Source organism: Macaca mulatta, chromosome 8 (genome assembly GCF_049350105.2).
Source record: "Macaca mulatta isolate MMU2019108-1 chromosome 8, T2T-MMU8v2.0, whole genome shotgun sequence".
NCBI lineage: Eukaryota > Metazoa > Chordata > Mammalia > Primates > Cercopithecidae > Macaca > Macaca mulatta.
The window spans coordinates 32,460,996-32,480,994 of NC_133413.1; the positions used below are offsets into that span (position 1 = coordinate 32,460,996).

General features: G+C 44.0%; 1 protein-coding gene across 2 annotated transcripts in view; it reads right to left on the reverse strand.

Annotated features, from left to right (window-relative positions):
• Nucleotides 1–3,469: 3,469 nt before the first annotated feature.
• The window catches only part of GSR (glutathione-disulfide reductase), a 57,763-nt gene continuing 41,233 nt past the window's right edge, over nt 3,470–19,999 (reverse strand). For both annotated transcript variants that reach the window (XM_077943389.1, XM_028852536.2), the window contains exons 8-13: nt 19,030–19,116; nt 15,045–15,203; nt 10,104–10,215; nt 7,348–7,479; nt 6,296–6,429; nt 3,470–5,065 (exon numbers count right to left, since the gene is read on the reverse strand). In XM_077943389.1, coding sequence (XP_077799515.1) covers nt 4,916–5,065; nt 6,296–6,429; nt 7,348–7,479; nt 10,104–10,215; nt 15,045–15,203; nt 19,030–19,116 — 774 coding nt within the window. In that variant the 3' untranslated portion in view covers nt 3,470–4,915. The remainder of the gene's footprint in view (nt 5,066–6,295; nt 6,430–7,347; nt 7,480–10,103; nt 10,216–15,044; nt 15,204–19,029; nt 19,117–19,999) is intronic.

Here is a 19,999-nt window from a genome sequence, read left to right on the forward strand (position 1 = left end):
TACGTCTTCACAAAGGTGATGTTTTAGTCCAGTCTGATAAAATGAGTAGGAGATTGCCAGGTACAATTAAAGATTAAAGACGGGCAAATTCTTCTTCTTCTTTTTTTTTTTTTTTTTTGATGGAGTCTCACCCTGTTGCCCAGGATGGAGTGCAGTGGCACGATCTTGGCTCACTACAACCTCCACCTCCCAGATTCAAGCAATTCTCCTGCCTCAACTTCCTGAGTAGCTGGGATTACAGGTGGCTGCCACCATACCTGACTAATTTTGTACATTTTTAGTAGAGCCAGGGTTTCGCCATGTCGTTCAGGTTGGTCTCAAACTCCTGACCTCAGGTGATTCGCCCGCCTCAGCCTCCCAAAGTGCTGGGATTATAGGCGTGAGCCACTGCACCCAGCCAGCAGGGGCAAATTCTTTACTATTCCTTTCCACCTAGAGGTGAAGTTCAATTCACTTCCTCCTGAATCTGAGCTGGCCTTAGTGACTTGCTTAACCAATATCATGTAGCAGAAGTGATGTTCTAGAACTTCCAAGGTTAAGTCATAAGGCTTGTAGCATCTGCCCAGGATTCTCAGAACACTTTGACAGCCGAAAGGTTCCACTTAAGTCCACTGCTCTGAGACCGCCATGCTGAAGAGGCAACATGTAGGTACGGCTTTCCCTCATCTCTGCCTATGTGTCAGACATTTGAATAATTCTCTTTTGGACTCTAGACCAGCCCATTTGCCAGTTGAATATCACCAAATAACCCCTGCCAACACCAACAGAAGAACCAGCCGCTGAGCCTAGCCCCAATTACTGATCCACAAATCATGAGATTTAAGATGGTCTCTATTATAAGATAGTTTGTTATACAGCAATTTTTTTTTTTAAGACCGAGTTTCACTCTTGTAGCCCAGGCTGGAATGCAATGGGCCATCTCTGCTCACTGCAACCTCCAACTCCCAGATTCCAGTGATTCTCATGCCTCAGCGCCCCGAGTAGCTGGGATTACAGGCACACACCACCATGCCTGGCTAATTTTTGTATTTTTAGTAGAGATGGGATTTCACCATGTTGGTCAGGCTGGTCTTGAACTCCTGACGTCAGGTAATCCGCCTGCCTCAGCCTCCCAAAGTGCTGGTACTACAGGCATGAGCCACCATGCCCATCCAGCAATACAATAATTTATCCAATCCTTCCTTCACTGTACTTTCTACCTGCTCTGGCCTTTTCCTCTACAGCCCCCACATTTCAAATCTTACCTAACCTCCTTTGTGAACTTTTTCTCGCTTTTCCCAGCAACAGTGCACTTCTGGTCCTCTGAACCGGTATCCTTTTACCTCTCTAATAATATGTAATGAGGGCGGTAATCTCCTATTTATTTAGGGCAGTACTAATCTGTACCAATTGTGTAAACTGTCAATGACACTCCTTTCACTCTTGAAAGTGTGCCATTTTAGTCAATAAATCATATAGTCATCCTGTACTTACTTGCTTTATTTGTATAGAAATGGTCTCTCATTCTAGATTATAAGATTACTTGAAAGCAAGTAACATGTCTTTCCTTCAGTAAACATCTACTGTGCAACTACAATGTGGTCCATATTATACAGCGTGCTGCTTTGTATTTTTTTTTTTTTTTTTTTTTAAACAGAGTCTCACACTATTGCCTGGGCTGGAGTGCAGTGGTGCCATCTTGGCTCACTGTAACCTCCACCTCCGAGGTTCAAGTGTTTATCCTGTCTCAGCCTCCTGAGTAGCTGGGTGGCACCAGCCACCACGCCTGGCTAATTTTTGTATTTTTAGTAGAGATGGGGTTTCATCATGTTGGCCAGGCTGGTCTCGAACCTGTGACCTCAGGTGATCCACCCGTCTTGGCCTCCCAAAGTCCTGGGATTATAGGTGTGAGCCACTGTATCTTTACATTTCTTGGTGCTTTCAGTAATAGAGGTTGTTAAGCCACAACACCTCAAGGGCTGGACCAGTTCAAGGACTGATGAGAAAGCAGACAGGAACTCAGATAAGGGTACTGTACTTTCTTTTTGGTTTACTATGGAACCAGCACACAGGCAGCAGAAAGGATAAACGTGAGATTAAGAACACATGATGTTAAAATAGATGTTAAAATAGGGCCTCCCATTTCCCTGACAGAGGCACATCTCAAGGTTGGGGTCTGTGCACAGTGAGAAATCCACCAGCAGAATGGAGCCTAGAACCTTGGTCCACTGTCTTTTAGGCTAGGGGAAGAGGGGAGAAATGGCTATATTTGTCCACGCCCAAGTTTGGGGATCCTATTTTCTTATCCCACCACAAATACATATAATTTCCTTGCTAATACAATATTTTTCTTTCATTGACATTGGGCCTACTTAAGAAGTCAGTGCAGGCTGGATGTGGTGGGTCACGCTAACAACTGTAAACTACTGCAATTAATTGAAAGGCAAACCCTTTGGAAAGTCATGTTTGTATCTCCACAGTGCCTAGGGTACTGCTAGATACCAGTGTTATTTAATCAAGATAAATAGGCTGGGCGCGGTGGTTCATGCCTGTAATCCCAGCACTTTGGGAGGCTGAGGTGGGCAGATCACCTAAGGTCAGGAGTTTAAGACCAGCCTGGCCAACATGGTGAAACCCCATCTCTACTAACGGTACAAAAATCAGCCAGGTGTGGTGGTGTGTGCCTGTAGTCCCAGCTACTTGGGAGGCTGAGGCAGGAGAATCACTTGAACCTGGGAGGCAGAGGCTGCAGTGAGCCAAGATGATGCCACTGCACTCCAGCCTGGGCAACAGAGCCAGGCTTGGTCTCAAAAAAAAAAAAAAAAAAAAAAAGTCAGTGCAGTAACTGGCCATCACTAACCAGAAGGACAATCAGTAAAAGCTTAACAGAACACACAGCAAAGAATTCAGTGGGCCCGGCGTGGTGGCTCACGCCTGTAATCGCAGCACTTTGGGAGGCCAAGGCGGGCCGATCACGAGGTCAACAGATGAAGACCAGCCTGGCCAACATGGTGAAACCCCATCTCTACTAAAAATACAAAAATTAGCTGGGTGTGGTGGCATGCGCCTGTAGTCCCAGCTACTCAGTAGGCTGATGCAGGAGAACTGCTAGAACCTGGGAGACGGAGGCTGCAGTGACCTGAGATCGCACCACTACACTCCAGCTGGGCGACAAAGGGAGACCCTGTCTCAAAAAAAAAAAAAAAAAAAGAATTCAGTAACACTGGATGACTAATGAAAATCATGGAAAAATTGAACTAGCCGGTAAAACCTAATAGAAATAAAGTGTTAAAGACCTAAATGATTTCTAGGCTTTTCTTCCAACTCAACCATTAATCTGCTAAATGTTACGTTTATACTTCTGATCTTTATTTTTATACGAGAACTCTCTTTTCACCCCCGTAAGCACAGGCAACCAATTCTCCAATGTGAAATATCCTTAGAAAATGAACCAGTTTCCTGTGTACCAGTTAAAGCTCATGGTAACAAATTTTATAAGAAGAAAAAGCTGTTCATTTTATTTTCAAATTTTTGGAAGATGTTCAGAAAAAATAGAATGACAAGAACACATACAAATACTGAAATTATTCATTGAACTATAAACACTGAGCAGAGGAAGGGACTTTTGAAGTATTTGAATCCACCTCCTTCTGAAAGTAGGAATCACTTCTAAATCTCTCGTATCTGTTTTCAAGGTGGGTTTTCCCAGGAGGGTCCCAGCCTCCTCAAATCTTTCCCAAGTTTGATGCACTTCATCTCATAAAAATAATGCATACTTTTTTTTTTTTTGAGACAGGGTCTTGCTCTGTTGTCCAAGATTGAGTGCAGTGGCATGATTAGGACTCACTGTAGCCTCACCTCACCCAAGCTCAAGTGATCCTCTCACCTCAGCCTCCCAAGTAGCAGGGACTACAGGTGCACACCACCACACTCGGGTAATTTTTTTTACTTTCTGTAGAGATGCAGTCTTGCTATGCTGTGCATGCTGGCCTCAAACAAGTGGGCTCAAGTGATCCTCCTGCCTTGGCCTCCCAAAGTGCTAGAATTATAGGCCTGAGCCACTGGGCCTGGCCACAAACCATTTTTAATGATTAAAAAGAAAAAAGAAAATAAGGCAGGCCGGCTTCTCACATTACATACCTTTAGAAAAAGGTCACATCCTTGAGGCAGCTTTGTTATATGAAGAGCACAGTACTGGTTTCAAAAAATATATAAAGGTTCTGTGCACTGGTATTGTTTACACGTGAAGAATTGCCATCAACTTCTATGAAAATTAGCAGGCCGGCACAGTGGCTCATGCCTGTAATCCCAGTACCTCAGGAGGCTGAGGCGGGCAGATCACCTGAGGCCAAGAGTTCGAGACCAGCCTGACCAACATGGAGAAACCCCATCTCTACTAAAAATACAAAATTAGTCAGGTGTGGTGGTACACGCCTGTAATCCCAGCTATTTGGGAGGCTGAGGCAAGAGAATTGCTTGAACCTGGGAGGCAGAGGTTGTGGTGAGCCGAGGTAGTGCCACTACACTCCAGCCTGGGCAATGAGAACAAAACTCTGTCTCAAAAAAAAAAAAAAAAAAAAATAGCAAGTTCTGTTCATTCAAGTACATTAAGTTAATTGTACTTCACAAAGTTTTATATTTGGGATGAGGCTAAAACAGAAAAAAAAAAAAAACTAGCACAGAGCTGTTAATAAAAAAAAAAACTTGAAAATATTAATTATTGTGAGATGTGATCAAATGAAAATCAATCCTGGATAACATTACAAATCTCTAACTCCATAAATAAGTTCTACTATGTACTAAAAATTTCCACTATCAGAAGATCCTGATTAAAATAAAGAAATACATAAAACTGAAACAGTAAGTCAGTGTGATTATTTGTTTCATTTCAGAAGATCTATGGGTCCCGCTGCCAGCCACACGCGTCTCAGGGTTCTCAACGAAGTGTGACTAGCTCTTCTGAAGAGGTAGGGTGAATGGCGACTGTGTTGTCAAAGTCCGCCTTCGTTGCTCCCATCTTCACTGCAACGGCAAAACCTTGCAGCATTTCATCACATCCAAGTCCCTGCATATGGATCCCAACCACCTGGGAAAAAAAGAGAAACATCTTCTTTTTCTTTTTTTTTTTTTGAGACAGAGTTTCGCTCTTGTTGCCCAGGTTGGAGTGCAATGGCATGATCTCGGCTCACTGCAACCTCCACCTCCTGGGTTCAAATGCTTCTCCTGCCTCAGCCTCCCGAGTAGCTGGGATTACAGGCACGCACCACCACACCCAGCTCATTTTGTAATTTTACCAGAGATGGGGTTTCACCATGTTGGCCAGGCTGGTCTTGAACTCCCAGGCTCAAGTGATCCACCCACCTCACCTCCCAAAGTGCTGGGATTACAGGCATGAGTCACGTTGTCTGACCGATATTATGATCTTAATTGATCTTAATTGAACCTATAAAGAGCCTCTGGTGATGGCCGGCTCTTCATATTATTCCTCTCCATATCGCAGTTCTTAGTCTTGAGAAGAATGGACTCATAATGTTTGTCAACTGAATGAATGATAACTGGTATGAAGAAATAACTAAGAAGGAGCCTTCATGATTCAATATCCAGAAATCACAGGCTACTGAGGAATGTTCATGGCACCACCATGCCCAGCTAATTTTTGTATTTTTAGTAGAGACAGGGGTTCACCATGTTGCCCAGGCTAGTCTCAAACTCCTGAGCTCAGGCAATCCGCCTACCTCGGCCTCCCAAAGTGTTAGGATTATAGGCATGAACCACAGCGCCTGGCCTCTCCTCTTCTTTGTTTTTTGTTTTTTTTTTTGCTTTGAGATGGAGTCTCACTTTGTTGCCCAGGCTGGAGTGCAGTGGCATGATCTTGGCTCACTGCAACCTCTGCCTCCCAGGTTCAAGTGATTCTCCTGCCTCAGCCTCCCGAGTACCTGGGATTACAGGTGCCTACCACCATGCCAGGCTAATTTTTCTATTTTTAGTAGAGATGGGGTTTCACCACGTTGGTCAGGCTAGTCTCGAACTCCTGACCTCAGGTGATCCACCCGCCTCAGCCTCCCAGCGTGCTGAGATTACAGGTGTGAGCCACCATGCCCAGCATCATCCTTATTTTTTAAAAGGCGTGGAACCTCCTTCTCGATGAAATATTATGAAGAACCCCAAAATACATATAAGACAGATCAAAGTGGGCCTGCCCAGTTGAATCAGAAGGTTTACCGGCTTGGTCTCCCAGTATTTTCCACCCCTGCAAAATACTGCCATCCCTGTCCATTTTGCAGAGCACTATTTAGTTTGCTGGATTTTTCCTTACCTTTTCTTCCTTGTTAGCACAGACCATTTTCATCACACATTTTGTTTTCCTTTTGGTAACTGCGTGATACATCGGGGTAAAGCTGGTTGAATAGATCTTCACATTTTCTTCTCCATATTTATGAATGGCCTCATCTACAATGCACATTAAAAAAAAGCATCTATCAGAAAACTAAACAATTACACTGAACTATCAAAGAGGGAGATGGCCAGAAATAACATAACCTGAATCAAACCACGAGGAAATATCAAACCACACCAAAATGACAGACATTCTACAAAATAAATGTCAGTGTCATGTAAGACAAAAGAAAGGCTGAGGAATTTTGCCTCTAGATGAAAAGAAAGGCCGGGCACAGTGGTTTGTGCTGGTAATCCCTGCACTTTGAGAGATGGAGGCAGGCAGATCGCTTGAGCCTAGGAGATTGAGAACAGCCTGGGCAACACAGTGAAACCCTGTCTCTACAAAAAATTAGCCAGGCATGGTGGTGGTGCAGGTCTGGCAGTCCCAGCTATTTGGGAGGCTGAGGCAGAAGAATTGCTTGCGCCCAGAGGCAGAGGTTGCAGTGAGCCGAGGTCATGCCAATGCACTCCAGCCTGGGTGACAGCGGGAGAGCTTGTCTCAAAAAAAAAACAAAAAAAACAAAGAAAAGAAAATGATACTCAGTTTACGTAAGGGCCAGTTCTTAGGAAAGATATATTTGTGTGTGTGTGATGTGTGTGTGTAGAGCGAAAAAATGAAAAAGCAAAAATATTAAGGTTAGAGAGGAGTCCTTTGTACTATTTTTAGAGCTTTCCTTTAAATTTAAAATTAGTTCAAATAAAAAAGCTAGAAAAAAAAGACGAAAGAGATAGGGTGGTGTGAAGGAAAGATACTGTACATTCGAAGTAATAGTAGGTGAAAAAACTGGAACTATGACAAGAGAGGAACCAAAAAGCAACGTAATCTGGGACTGAGATAGGTTTTATCAGCTGACAGCGACCTAATTTAAAGTTGGGGGCAGGGGAAAGAGGAAGGAAACCACAAATTACCTTCAGTTTTTAAATACCTACCTTCTGTGAGTCCCACTGTCCCAATAGGGGGGTGGCTGAAGACCACAGTTGGGATGTTGTTATAATCCAATTTGGAATCTTCCTTATGTTCAAAAAGTCGATGGGCAAGTTTTCGGCCAGCAGCTATTGCAACTATGGAGATATTTTAAAATCAGTGTTTATCTTACTGTCTATTTTAATATAGCTAAATTGTTCCACTAGCCATTTATCCATCTAGCTTAATGCCCTAGTTTTGACAGTTTCATGCCATTGTTCATTACACTATCTAGACTACAGTGAAGACATACATGCCTCAGCAAACAACTCAAAATGACTGGCTTATGAGAATTCTATACATTCTATTACAGGTTGAGCATCCCTAATTCAGAAATTCAAAATCCAAAATCCAAAATGTTTGAGCACCGTGATGCCACAAATGGAAAATTCCACACCTGACCTCATGTGAAGGGTTGCAGTCAAAAATGCAAAATTATGTCTCATGCACACAATTATTTAAAATATCGTATAAAATTACCTTCCGACTATGTGTATAAGGTGTATGTAAAACAGATGAATTCCGTGTTTCGACTTGGGTCGCATCTGCAAAATATCTCATTATATATATGCAAATATTCCAAAATCTGAAATTGAAAACACTTCTGGTCCCAAGCATTTCAGATAAGGGATGCTCAACCTGTCTGGTCCCACTCCCAAAAGACACATTCACAAGTTCTCACTTACCTGGCAGTTAATCTACTTAATTAAGATATTAGCTTTTCAATACAATATTTATGGAACAAACTATATTAGTTTTGAGCATCTTTAGTTCTATTTTATAACCGTATTAACTTGACAGTAATTAGTTTTGTTTTGTTTTGTTTTGTTTGAGACAGAGTTTTGCTCTTGTTGCCCAGGCTGGAGTGCAATGGCGTGATCTCGGCTCACCACAACCTCCACCTCCCAGGTTCAAGCGATTCTCCTGCCTTAGCCTCCCAAGTAGCTGGGATTACAGGCATGCACCACCACGCCCGGCTAATCTTGTATTTTTAGTAGAGACGGGGTTTCACCGTGTTAGGCAGGCTGGTCTTGAACTCCCGACCTCAGGTGATCCGCCCACCTTGGCCTCTTAAAGTGCTGGGATTACAGGTGTGAGCCACTGCACCCGGCAACAGTAATTTTTTTTTTTTCCACTTAAAAGTTTATTCTTGGCTGGGTGCAGTGGCTCATGCCCGTAATCCCAGCATTTTGCAGGGCTGAGGTCAGGAATTCCAAACCAGCCTGGCCAACATGGTGAAACCCCGTTGCTATTAGAAATATAAAAATTAGCCAGGTGTGGTGGTGTGTGCCTGTAGTCCCAGCTACTTGGGAAGCTGAGACAGGAGAATCACTTCAACCGGGAGGCAGAGGTTCCAGTGAGCTGAGATTGTGCCACTGTACTCCCAAAGTGCTGGGATTACAAGCGTGAGCCACTGTGCCTAGAATCTTTATTATTACTATTATTATTATTGTTGTTGTTGTTGTTTTTAGACGGAGTCTCGCTCTGTTGCCAGGCTGGAGAGCAGTGCACCATCTCGGCTCACTGCAACCTCTGCCTCCCAGGTTGAAGCAATTCTCGTGCCTCAGCCTCCTGAGTAGCTGGGACTACAGGCTTGAGCCACCACGCCCAGCTAATTTTTGTATTTTTAATAGAAATGAAGTTTCACCATGTTGGCCAGGATGGTCTCGATCTCTTGACCTTGTGATCCGCCTGCCTTGGCCTCACAAAGTGCTGAGATTACAGGCGTGAGCCACCGTGCCCAGCCAAATCTTTATTTTTTTTAATAGAGACAACATCTCACTATGTTGCCCAGCCTGGTCTCAAACTACTAGACTCAGGCGATCCTCCTCCTTCAACCTCCCAAAGTGCTGGGAGCCACCACACCCAGCCAAGAGCAAGAACTTTCTAAAGGAACTAAAAGGGTTTGAGTGTGTGACTGGCATAGGTTTCATATCCTGATATAAGGCCCTGGGACGTACTGGAATCACTGATGAGGTTCCAGAAGGGTACAGATTAATAGTAGATCAAGTGGCATCATTAATGGATAGAGACAGGACAGAGCTTGAAATGGTGCTTAGGAAGCGGGTTGAGGTATGGGATGCGGGAGAGAAGGAAATCAGTCTTGGTTGCATCAAGACCAGTCATACAAGAATGACAATCTAGGCTGTGTGTGGTGGCTCATGCCTATAATCCTAACATTCTGGGAGGCTGAGGCAGGCGGACTGCTTAAGCCCAGGGGTTCAAGACAACATGGTAAAATCCTCTACAAAAAATGCACCTGTGATCCCAGCTACTTGGGAGTCTGAGGTGGGAGGATCACCTGAGCCCAGGAAAGTTGAAACTGCAGTGAGCCCATGATCACGCCACTGCACTCCAGCCTGGGTAACAGAGTGAGACTCTGTCTCCAAAAAAAAAAAGCCAATCTAAATTACTTCTTCCAAATGCCACTTCCTTCCACTGCCACCAAGCACAAGTCTGCTCCTAACTTAAGAGAGTTCCGCAAAGGGTCATCATATTGTCTGCATGAAAATTTCAGTCTCTGCTAAGCATTTTAAGTCTTTTATTCAGATAATGTCAGGTATCCAACCAATATCTATTTCAACACATTGTACCATTTTGACAACGTAAAGACACTCATCCTTTTAACTTTGCTTAAGCAGACGGCAGATTTGACAGTGAAGAGCTGGATGGATCAGGTAACACACAGACCCTCCCTCACCAAGAAGGCAAGAGACCTTACCTGGAGTGAGAAGAGCTTTTCCACATACATCCCCCACTGCATAGATGCCTTTCACGTTGGTATTCTGGAATTCATCTACTATGATATGACCCTTGTCATCGGTTTGAATTCCCTATAATTACAAAGAGACATCATGTAAACGCTTGGCCCACCTACAAAAAAAGGTAGATCAAACCTCTGGATCTCCCTCCCTCATTTCACATGGGAACTGCAGCGAGAATCTCCAAGAAACCCTGAGACTCAGCTGCAACATGGGAGGCATTTAAAGCTGGCAAGTTTCAAGCTGGGTACAGTGGGCCCACACCTGTAATCCCAGCACTTTGAGAAGCTGAGGAGGGAGGATCCCTTAAGCCCAGGAGTTTGAGATCAGCTTGGGCAACATAGTGAGATCCTGCCTCTATTAAAAACTTAAAAATTAGAAAAAAAAGTTGGCAAGTTTCATATCTTCCTTAACGGACAAGGTAGTATTTTATCCACTTCTGAGGCGTTTTAATGGGATTTGACATTGCAATGTACAATTCAACTGGCCAGGTAGACATGAAGAGGAATCACTCAACTATCAGGTGTGCCACTTGGAATCCCTCTGGAGTCCAGCTTTTCAACTTGTCCCATGGAAGCACTGCTCCTGAGGCACACTGACTTAAGCAGTCACCAAAAGCATATTTGTATGCTTATTTAGTTTTTTTTAGAGACAGGGTCTCACTCTGTTACCCAGGCTGCAGTACAGTGGCGTGATCATGGCTCATTGCAATCTTGACCTCCTGGGCTTAAGCAGTCCTCCTGCTGCCTTAGCCTCCCGAGTAGCTAGGACTAGAGGCATGTGCCACCACCCGGATAATTTTTTAACATTTATTTATTTATTAATTATGAGATGGAGTCTCGCTCTGTCGCCCGGGCCGGAGTGCAGTGGCACGATCTCGGCTTACTGCAAGCTCCGCCTCCCCGGTTCACGCCATTCCCCTGCCTCAGCCTCCCAAATAGCTGGGACTACAGATGCCTGCCACCATGCCTGGCTAATTTTTTTTGCATTTTTAGTAGAGACAAGGTTTCACCATGTTAGCCAGGATGGTCTCGATCTCCTGACCTCGTGATCCACCCGCCTCAACCTCCCAGAGTGCTGCGATTACAGGTGTGAGCCACCACGCCTGGCCTTTTAAACATTTTTTTATAGAATAGGTCTTGCTGTTTCCCAGGCTGACCTCAAACTTCTGGCCTCAAGTGAGCCTCACGCCTAGATCTACCAAAGCACTGGGATTACAGGTGTGAGCCACCATGCTGGGCCAAAAGCACATCTCTATGAAGCTTACCATTTTATCTTTAAAAATCCAAGCAACTTTTGCATTTTACTCTAAAACATACTGATGTTTTTTCCAGACTCTCAGAATAAAGGCAAAAACAAAACAAAACAAAAACCACATACTGATGTCTCCCTTAACCAAAAATCTTTCCCTACATGAGGTCAAATTTTTGCTTTAAGAAGATGTATAATGCTTATCATGTGGCTTTGCAAATCCTAAGCACATGTGAGCAGTAGAGATATGGCAGAAGTAGGAAGTAAGTAGCCATAGAGCTTAAGAGTACAACCAACCGGGTGCAGTGGTTCACGCCTGTAAATCCTAGCACTTTGGGAGGCCAAGGCAGGCAGATCACCTGAGGTCAGGAGTTCGAGACCAGCCTGGCCAACATGGTGAAACCCTGTCTCTACTAAAAATACAAAAAATTAGCCAGGTGTGGGACTTCCCTACTTGGGAAGTCCCAGCTACTTGGGAAGCTGAGGCAGGAGAATCACTTGAACCCAGGAGGCAGAGATTGCAGTGAGCTGAGATGGCGCCACTGCACTCCAGTCTGGGCAACAGAACGAGACTCTGCCTAAAAAAAAAAAAAAAAAAAGTACAACCTTTGGTACGGACAGACCAAAATTCAAATCCTAGCTCTGCAACTATGAGACCTTGTATAACCTCCTGTTTATCAACAAATATTTGAGCTTCTATTATAAATGAGACTTTGACTTCATCACTGACAATACAGACATTCTCCCTACACCACAGAGTTTACAGCCCGGTCAATTATCTAGTATCTCTGTGCTCCTGGCTTCCTTATACCTTGCTGGTTGCTAGCAAGATTAAATTAGATTACTAACATGTTGACAAGACCTAGCACATAGTAATCACTCAGTTTGCATTATATAAATATATCTTAATGTCAAATGAGACTGAACCTTTTTTTTGGCCCCATTCTTCAAAAATTTAGCAAATATAGGCTGGGTGCAACGGTTCATGCTTGTGATCCCAGCACTTTGGGAAGCCGAGGTGGGAGGACCGCTTGAGCCCAGGAGTTCAAAATTAGCCTGGGCAATACAGCGAGACCTTGTGTCTACAAAAATTTTTTTAAAAAATTAGCCAGGTGTGGTGGACAAAGGTAGAAGAATCACTTGAACCCAGGAGTTTGATGCTGCAAGGCTGCAGTGAGCCACGATGGCACCACTGTACTCCAGCCTAGGTGACAGAGCAAGACCCTGTGACAAAACAAAACAAAACAAAACAAAGTTAGCAAATTTAGTTGAAAACTGGATCTACCAGTGCTTATATCTGTACAATGGCAAAATGTCTCTTGAAAGGTGAAAAGCGGAATGACTAGTTTTTTGTTGTTTTCTTTTGGTTTTTCTTTTTCTTTTTTTTTTTGAGATGGAGTTTTGCTTTTGTCGCCAGGGCTGGAGTACAATGGTGTGATCTCAGCTCACTGCAACCTCCACCTCCTGGGTTCAAGTGATTCTCCTGCCTCAGCCTCCCAAGTAGCTGGGATTACAGGCATGCATCACCATGCCTGGCTAATTTTTATATTATTAGTAGAGATGGCATTTCACTGTGTTGCCCAGGCTGGTCTCGAACTCCTGACCTCAGGTGATCCACCCGCGTCAGCCTCCCAAAAAGCTGGGATTACAGGCATGAGCCACCACGCCTGGCCGACAAGTTTTGTTAATATGAAAATAGGAAACTAGTTTTACTAAGTGTCATTGAACAAGATTACAATCAAAACATCTCCCTGAATATTTTCTAAGTTAACATGCAGAAAAATGACCTTTTATAGAAACAAAAAAGGAATCCATATTACAACAGAAATTTAGTATTAGAACATAAATCAAAATGGTATACACTGCTCAAGCAGCTCTATCAAATACATACACTCAGGCCGGGTGCAGTGGCTTACGCCTGTAATCCCAGCACCTTGCGAGGCCACAGTGGGCGTATCATCTGAGGTCAGGAGTTCGAGACCAGCCTGGCCAACATGGTGAAACCCTGTCTCTACTAAAAAAATACAAAACTTCAATGGGAGTGGCGGTGCACGCCTGTAATCCCAGCTACTTGGGAGGCTGAGGTAGGTGAATTGCTAGAACCCAGGAGGCGGAGGTTGCAGTCAGCTGAGATCACAACACTGTACTTCAGCTTCGGCAACACAGCAAAACTCTGTCCCCCCCCCAAAAAACAAAACAAAACAAAATAAATATATGCACCTCAAACATAAAATATTCTATTATTACTAATAGAGTAGTATAGCATATCAGAAAAATCATCATCATTATCAACAGCAGGTGAACACTCATTGTGTTCATAATGTAAGCTAGGGTCTCAGTTATAAATTGCTTTGCATGCGCTTTTTCATTTACTCTGCTCTATAACCCAGTGAGGCAAGGACTTTTTTCATTCCCATTGTGAATATGAAGCACTTGAGGCAGAGAAATTAAGCTGCTTGCTCAAAGCCATGCAACTGTTATGTCGCAAGAACTAAGGTTCAAATTCGGGTCAAACTCTGGGAACCACACCCCAAGCTCCCATTCTAGATTTTACTTCAACATTTAAAAGAACAAGTAAAAATGCCAACTGTCCACAAATATAGACAGTGTGGGTAGAGCCAAGAGAGACAGCTTCATATCTGTTACCATCCCTGTGTACAATGTACAAGACAGTTACCCACCCAGCAATCTGGATTACCTACTGTAGACGCTAAGAGATCAGCACAGGACTTGAAAGAGACATTCACATAGTGAAAACGAAGTCTGTAAGAGGGAGGCCAGTAGGAAACTAGGTTAGAGGTGGCAGGCTGGCTGGGCATGGAGGCTCATGTTTATAATTCCAGCACTTTGGGAGGCCCGGGTGGAAGGATCACTTGAGGCCAGGAGTTCAAGAGCAGCCTGGGCAACATAGTGAGACTCCATCTCTACAAAAAACTTAAAAATTAGCCAGGTGTGGTGGCACACTCCTGTAGCTCCAGCTACTTGGGATGCTGAGGCAGAAGGATCAGTTAATCCCAAGAGTTCAGGACTGCAGTGAGCTATGATCATGCCACTGTACACTAGCCTGGGTGACAAAGCAAGACCCTGTCTCAAAAAAAGAAAAGAAAACAGAAAAGAAAAAGGCCAGATGTGGCAGCACATGCCTATAGTCCCAGCACTTTGGGAGGCTGAGATGGGCGAATCGCTTGAGCCGAGGAGACCAGCCTGGGCAACATGGTGAAACCTCACCTCTAAAAAACATAAAAAATAAAAAAATTAGCTGGGCATTATGGCACACATGTAGTCGCACCTACTCCAGAGGCTGCGGTGGCTGGATCACTTGAGCCCAGGAGGTTGAGACTGCGGTGAGCTTTGATCACACCACTGAACTCCAGCCTGGGTGACAGAGCAAGACCTTGTCTCAAAACAAAAAAAAACCAAAAACTAAAAACAAAACCAGACAAGAAAGGAAAAGGAAATAAAAGAAAACTCTTTTTTTTTTTCTAATTTCAAAGGAAGAAGCAATGAAATTTGATCACAAGCTGAATACATGGAAAAAAGAGAAAAGAATCCAACGGAATCCACCCAAGTTTTGGGTGTCTGGGGGAAAAATAAAACCATAGGGCTCCTAGTAGATTCACGAATGTTTTGGGTAGACCAAGCCAGCTTACCAGTTTGTCTAAACTCAGACCCTTGGAATTTGGGTCCCGCCCAATGGCCCAGAGCAGGCAGTCAACATCTGGAATCATGGTCATGACCGGTAGGCTACCAGGAACTGCAGTAACCATGCTGACTTCCAAGCCTGATGAAGTCTTTTTAACCTCCTTGACCTATTGGCAAATAAAATGTGTTACACGTGTGTGGAGGCTGGGGGAGGACAGGGGAAGAAGGAAAGCAAATACTGAGGAAACTAGAATTTTTAGCGTTAAAGAAAATTCCCACTGAATCCCACATACGAACATAGACATACACTTTTACGCAAAGACCACCAACACCAGAACTCCCTTAAATCAAGCCTGTTCCCTGGGTTGATCCAAATCTTCTAGTCAGAGGTTGGGAATGTCAGCTCATGACACCATTGTAATGCCTCACTTTAAAAACAAGTATTTTAAAGTGTACTTCTGGAAAACTGTAATAACAATTTTTTTTTTTTTTTTTTTGAGACGGAGTCTCGCTCTGTTGCCCAGGCTGGAGTGCAGTGGCGCGGTCTTGGCTCACTGCAAGCTCTGCCTACCGGTTTCGTGCCATTCTCCTGCTCAGCCTCCCGAGTAGCTGGGACTACAGGCGCCCGCCACCACGCCCGGCTAATTTTCTATGTTTTTAGTAGAGACGGGATTTCACTGTGTTAGCCAGGATGATCTCGATCTCCTGACCTCATGATCCACCCACCTCGGCCTCCCAAAGCGCTAGGATTACAGGCATGAGTCACGGTGCCCGGCCCTGTAATAACATTTTAAGTGGTAAATCTAAGCACAGTGCTTTGAAAATGGGCCATTACTGCATCACTAGGAAACTTTTCCAAACTGCACAATTAGTGCCTCTCCCTGGATATATATATATATGTGTATATATATAAAATAAATATGCACATATGTATATATAAAAATATATATTTATAAATAAAATATACATATAAGAATATATATTTAATTAAAACAAATATACAAATACATATTTATATAAATAAAATATAAATACGTATTTGTATATAAATAAAATATAAATACATAAATACATATTTATATATAAATAAAATATAATATAAAAATATATTTATATATAAATAAAATATAAATAAATAGATATATAAATAAAACATATATTTATGTATTTATTTATTTTTCTTTAAGAGACAGGGTCTTGCTCTGTTGCCCAGCCTGGAGTGCAGTGGCAAGATCAGCTTCCTGGGCACAGGCTCTCCTCCCACTTCAGCCTCCTGGGTAGCTGGGACAACAGGCACGTGCTACCTCATCTGGCTAATTTTTAAACTTTTCATAGAGATGGCGTCTTGTTATGTTGCCCAGGCTGGTCTCTAACTCATGGCCTCAACTGATTCTCCTCCTGCCTTGGCCTTGCAAGTGCTGGGATTACAGACGTGAGCCACTGTGCCTGGGATCCCTATATATTCTTAAGTGGAATGAAGGGAGGTAAGACTTGGGCTGGGAGAGTGGAGAAAATAAATAGTCTACTGAAGGTCCTAAGATGGTTATGATGGTAGCCTCCACCATCAGCCCAGCATTTTTACATTCACAATTTTATTTGATGTGGTCTATACTGAAAAGGTGAGGCTGTGTGGGGTAAGGGAAGATCATTTTTAAAAGGCTAATTCTCTAGGAAAATTCTGCCTGAAATTCAAGTGATTGCTTGAGGAATAAAGCACTTTGTAATTCTATCTACAAAATTCAAAGGGTATGATTTAAAATTAGATTCTAGGCTGGGCATGGTGGCTCACACCTGTAATCCCAACACTTTGGGAGGCCGAGACCACAGGATCACTTGAGCTCAGGAGTTTGAGAACAGCCTGGGCAACACAGCGAGACTCCATCTCTACAATTTTTTTTTTTTTTTAATTAGCCAGGCATGGTGGCATGCACCTGTAGTCCCAGCTGCTCAGGAAGCTAGGTGGGAGGATCGCTTAAGCCCAGGAGTTGGAGACTGCAGTGAGCAATGATCGTGGAACTGCACTACAGCCTGGGCAACACAGCAAGACCTTATGTCAAGAAAAATAATTTTAAAAATGAAAGATAGAGGCCGGGCACGGTGGCTCACCCCTGTAATCCTAGCACTTTGGGAGGCTGAGGTGGGCAGATCGCTTGAGGCCAGGAGTTCAAGACCAGCCTGCTAACATGGTGGAACCCCATCTCTACCAAAACAAAATACAAAAATTAGCTGGGCATGGTGGCAGGTGCCTGTATTCCCAGCTGAGGCAGGAGAATCACTTAAACCTGGGAGGTGGAGGTTGCAGTGAGCTGTGACTGTGCCACTGCACTCCAGCCTGGGTGACAGAGCGAGACCCTGTCTCAAAAACAAAACAAAACAAAACAAAACAAAAAACCCAAAAAGATAGGCTGGGCACAGCGGCTCACGCCTGTGCTCCCTGAGAGGCTGAGATGAGCAGATCACTTGAGGTCAGGAGTTGCAGACCAGCCTGGCCAAAATGGCAAAACCCCATCTCTACTAAAAATGCAAAAATTAGCCAGGCATGGTGGTGCATGACTGTAATCCCAGCTACTCAGGAGGCTGAGGCAGGAGAATCCCTTGAGCCTAGGAGTCAGAGGTTGCAGTGAGCCGAGATGGCACCACTGCACTCCAGCCTGGGCAACAGAGCAAAATTCTATCTCAAAAAAAAAAAAAGACAAAAATTAAATTCCATATTATTTCCTAAAAAATAAGTATAAATCTAAAAAAATTAAGGATGTATAATAAGGCATCTGAGCACAAAAATCAAAGTTTTAAAATCCAAATTTTAAAAAATCAGAGGCTGGGTGTGGTGGGTCATGCCTGTAATCCTAACACTTTGGGAGGACAAGGTGGGCAGATCACTTCAGCTCACGAGTTCAAGCCCAGCCTGGCCAACATGGCAAAATCCTATCTCTACGAAAAATACAAAAAAATTAGCCAGGCGTGGTGGCATGTGCCTGTAGTCCCAGCTACTTGGTGGGGGCAGAGATGGAAGGATTGCTTGAGCCTTGGAGGTTGAGGATGCAGTGAGCTGAGATTGCACCACTACACTCCAGCCTGGGTGACAAAGTGAGACACTGCCTCAACAAGAAAAAAAAAAAAAAAATCAAAGTTCATCTAAATTCAATTGCCAGGTTTCTAATATTTTACCCTTGACTTCAATGCTGTCATGTAAAATACGGCTTTTTTTTTTTTTTTTTTTTTTCTTTTGAGATGGAGTCTCGCTCTTGTTGCCCAGGCTGGAGTGCAATGGGGCAATCTCAGCTCACCGCAACCTCCACCTACTGTGTTCAAGTGATGCTCCTTCCTCAGCCTCCGTGTAGCTGGGATTACAGGCATGCGCCACCATGCCCGGCTAATTTCGTAGTTTTAGTAGAGATGGGGTTTCTCCATGTTGGTCAGGCTGGTCTCGAACTCCTGACCTCAGGTGATCCGCCCGCCTCGGCCTCCCAAAGTGCTGGGATTACAGGTGTGAGCCAACGCACCCAGCTGGGTTTTTTTTGTTTTTTGTTGTTTTTTGGTTTTTTGAGACGGAGTCTCACTGTTGTCCCCCAGGCTGCAGTGTAATGGCACAATCTCGGCTCACTGCAACCTCTGCCTTCCGGGTTCAAGCAATTCTCCTGCCTCAGCCTCCAGAGTAGCTGTGATTACAGGTGCACAACACCATGCCCGGCTAATTTTTGTATTTTTAGTAGAGACAGGGTTTCACCATGTTGGCCAGGCTGGTCTTGAAGTCCTGACTTCAAGTGATCCGCCCACCTCAGCCTCCCAAAGTGCTGGGATTACAAGCGTGAGCCACCGCGCCCGGCCAAAACACAGCTTCTTAGGAGGAAGGAAATAATCGGGAGTACTCTAGAGGGGGAATATATGGACCGGGGTAGACAGAGTGTTCGTGTTTTAAACAACTGGGTGAAGCCACAGGCAGAAAGTGTGATTGACTGGGGACCATGTGCGTGACTGGGCTCGGCACCGTACCTGGGAGAACTTCAGCACCTCCACGCCAGCGTTCTCCAGCTCCTCCGTGCAGTTAGTGCTGATCATTGAATCAAAGCTTCTAAGAACCTGCACATCAACATAGGGATGGGTAATGGGAGAGGAAGAAACCTTGAGCAAAGCCACACTACAAACTTAGCAGGGAAACTTCAGCATATCTCTCCCCTAATTATTTCCTCCTTACTTATGTCAATATTGGGAGTGGAGTATTAATAAATTCCCTACTTTCCTACGTCACCACCACCATCTGCAACACATATGACTTCACCAACTCCTGTCTTACAGTTAAATGGACAGTCATTGTCCACTGTCTTCTCGCAAAGCTTGCTTCTCTTTTCCTTAAGTTCAGGGAACAGAAATTCTCTTTCCACTTTTCGTATCTCAAGGTCTGCTTTCTCTGATATGATGGAAGGGAAGTTCACTAGCAAAATCTTGTCTAGCCATAAATCTCAACAGGTTGGCCTTGAAGATATATCTATGATCATCCACATATGGAGTTCAGGTGGGAGGTCATGAGTTCTTCACAGAGTAGTTCTTTTCCTTTTCTTTTTCTTTCTTACTTTTTTTTTTTTTTTTTTTTTGGAGAGGGAGTCTTGCTCTGCCACCCAGACTAGAGTGCAGGGGTACCATCTCAGCTCACTGCAACCTCCACCTCCCGGGTTCAAGCAATTCTCCTGCTTCATCCTTCCGAGGAGAAGGGATTACAAGCACCTGACATCATGCCTGGCTAATTTTTGTATATTTTTGGTAGAGACAGGGTTTCACCATGTTGACCAGGTTGACCTCAAACTCCTGACCTCAGGTGATACGCACACCTCGGCTTCCCAAAGTGCTGGGATTATAGGCATGAGCCACATGCCCGGCCAGAGTAGCTCTAAAATGGAGTTAACACTGGGACAGGAAAAAGGAGAATGAACTTGGTGCATTCGGGATGGGAGAGGGCAGGAAGCCC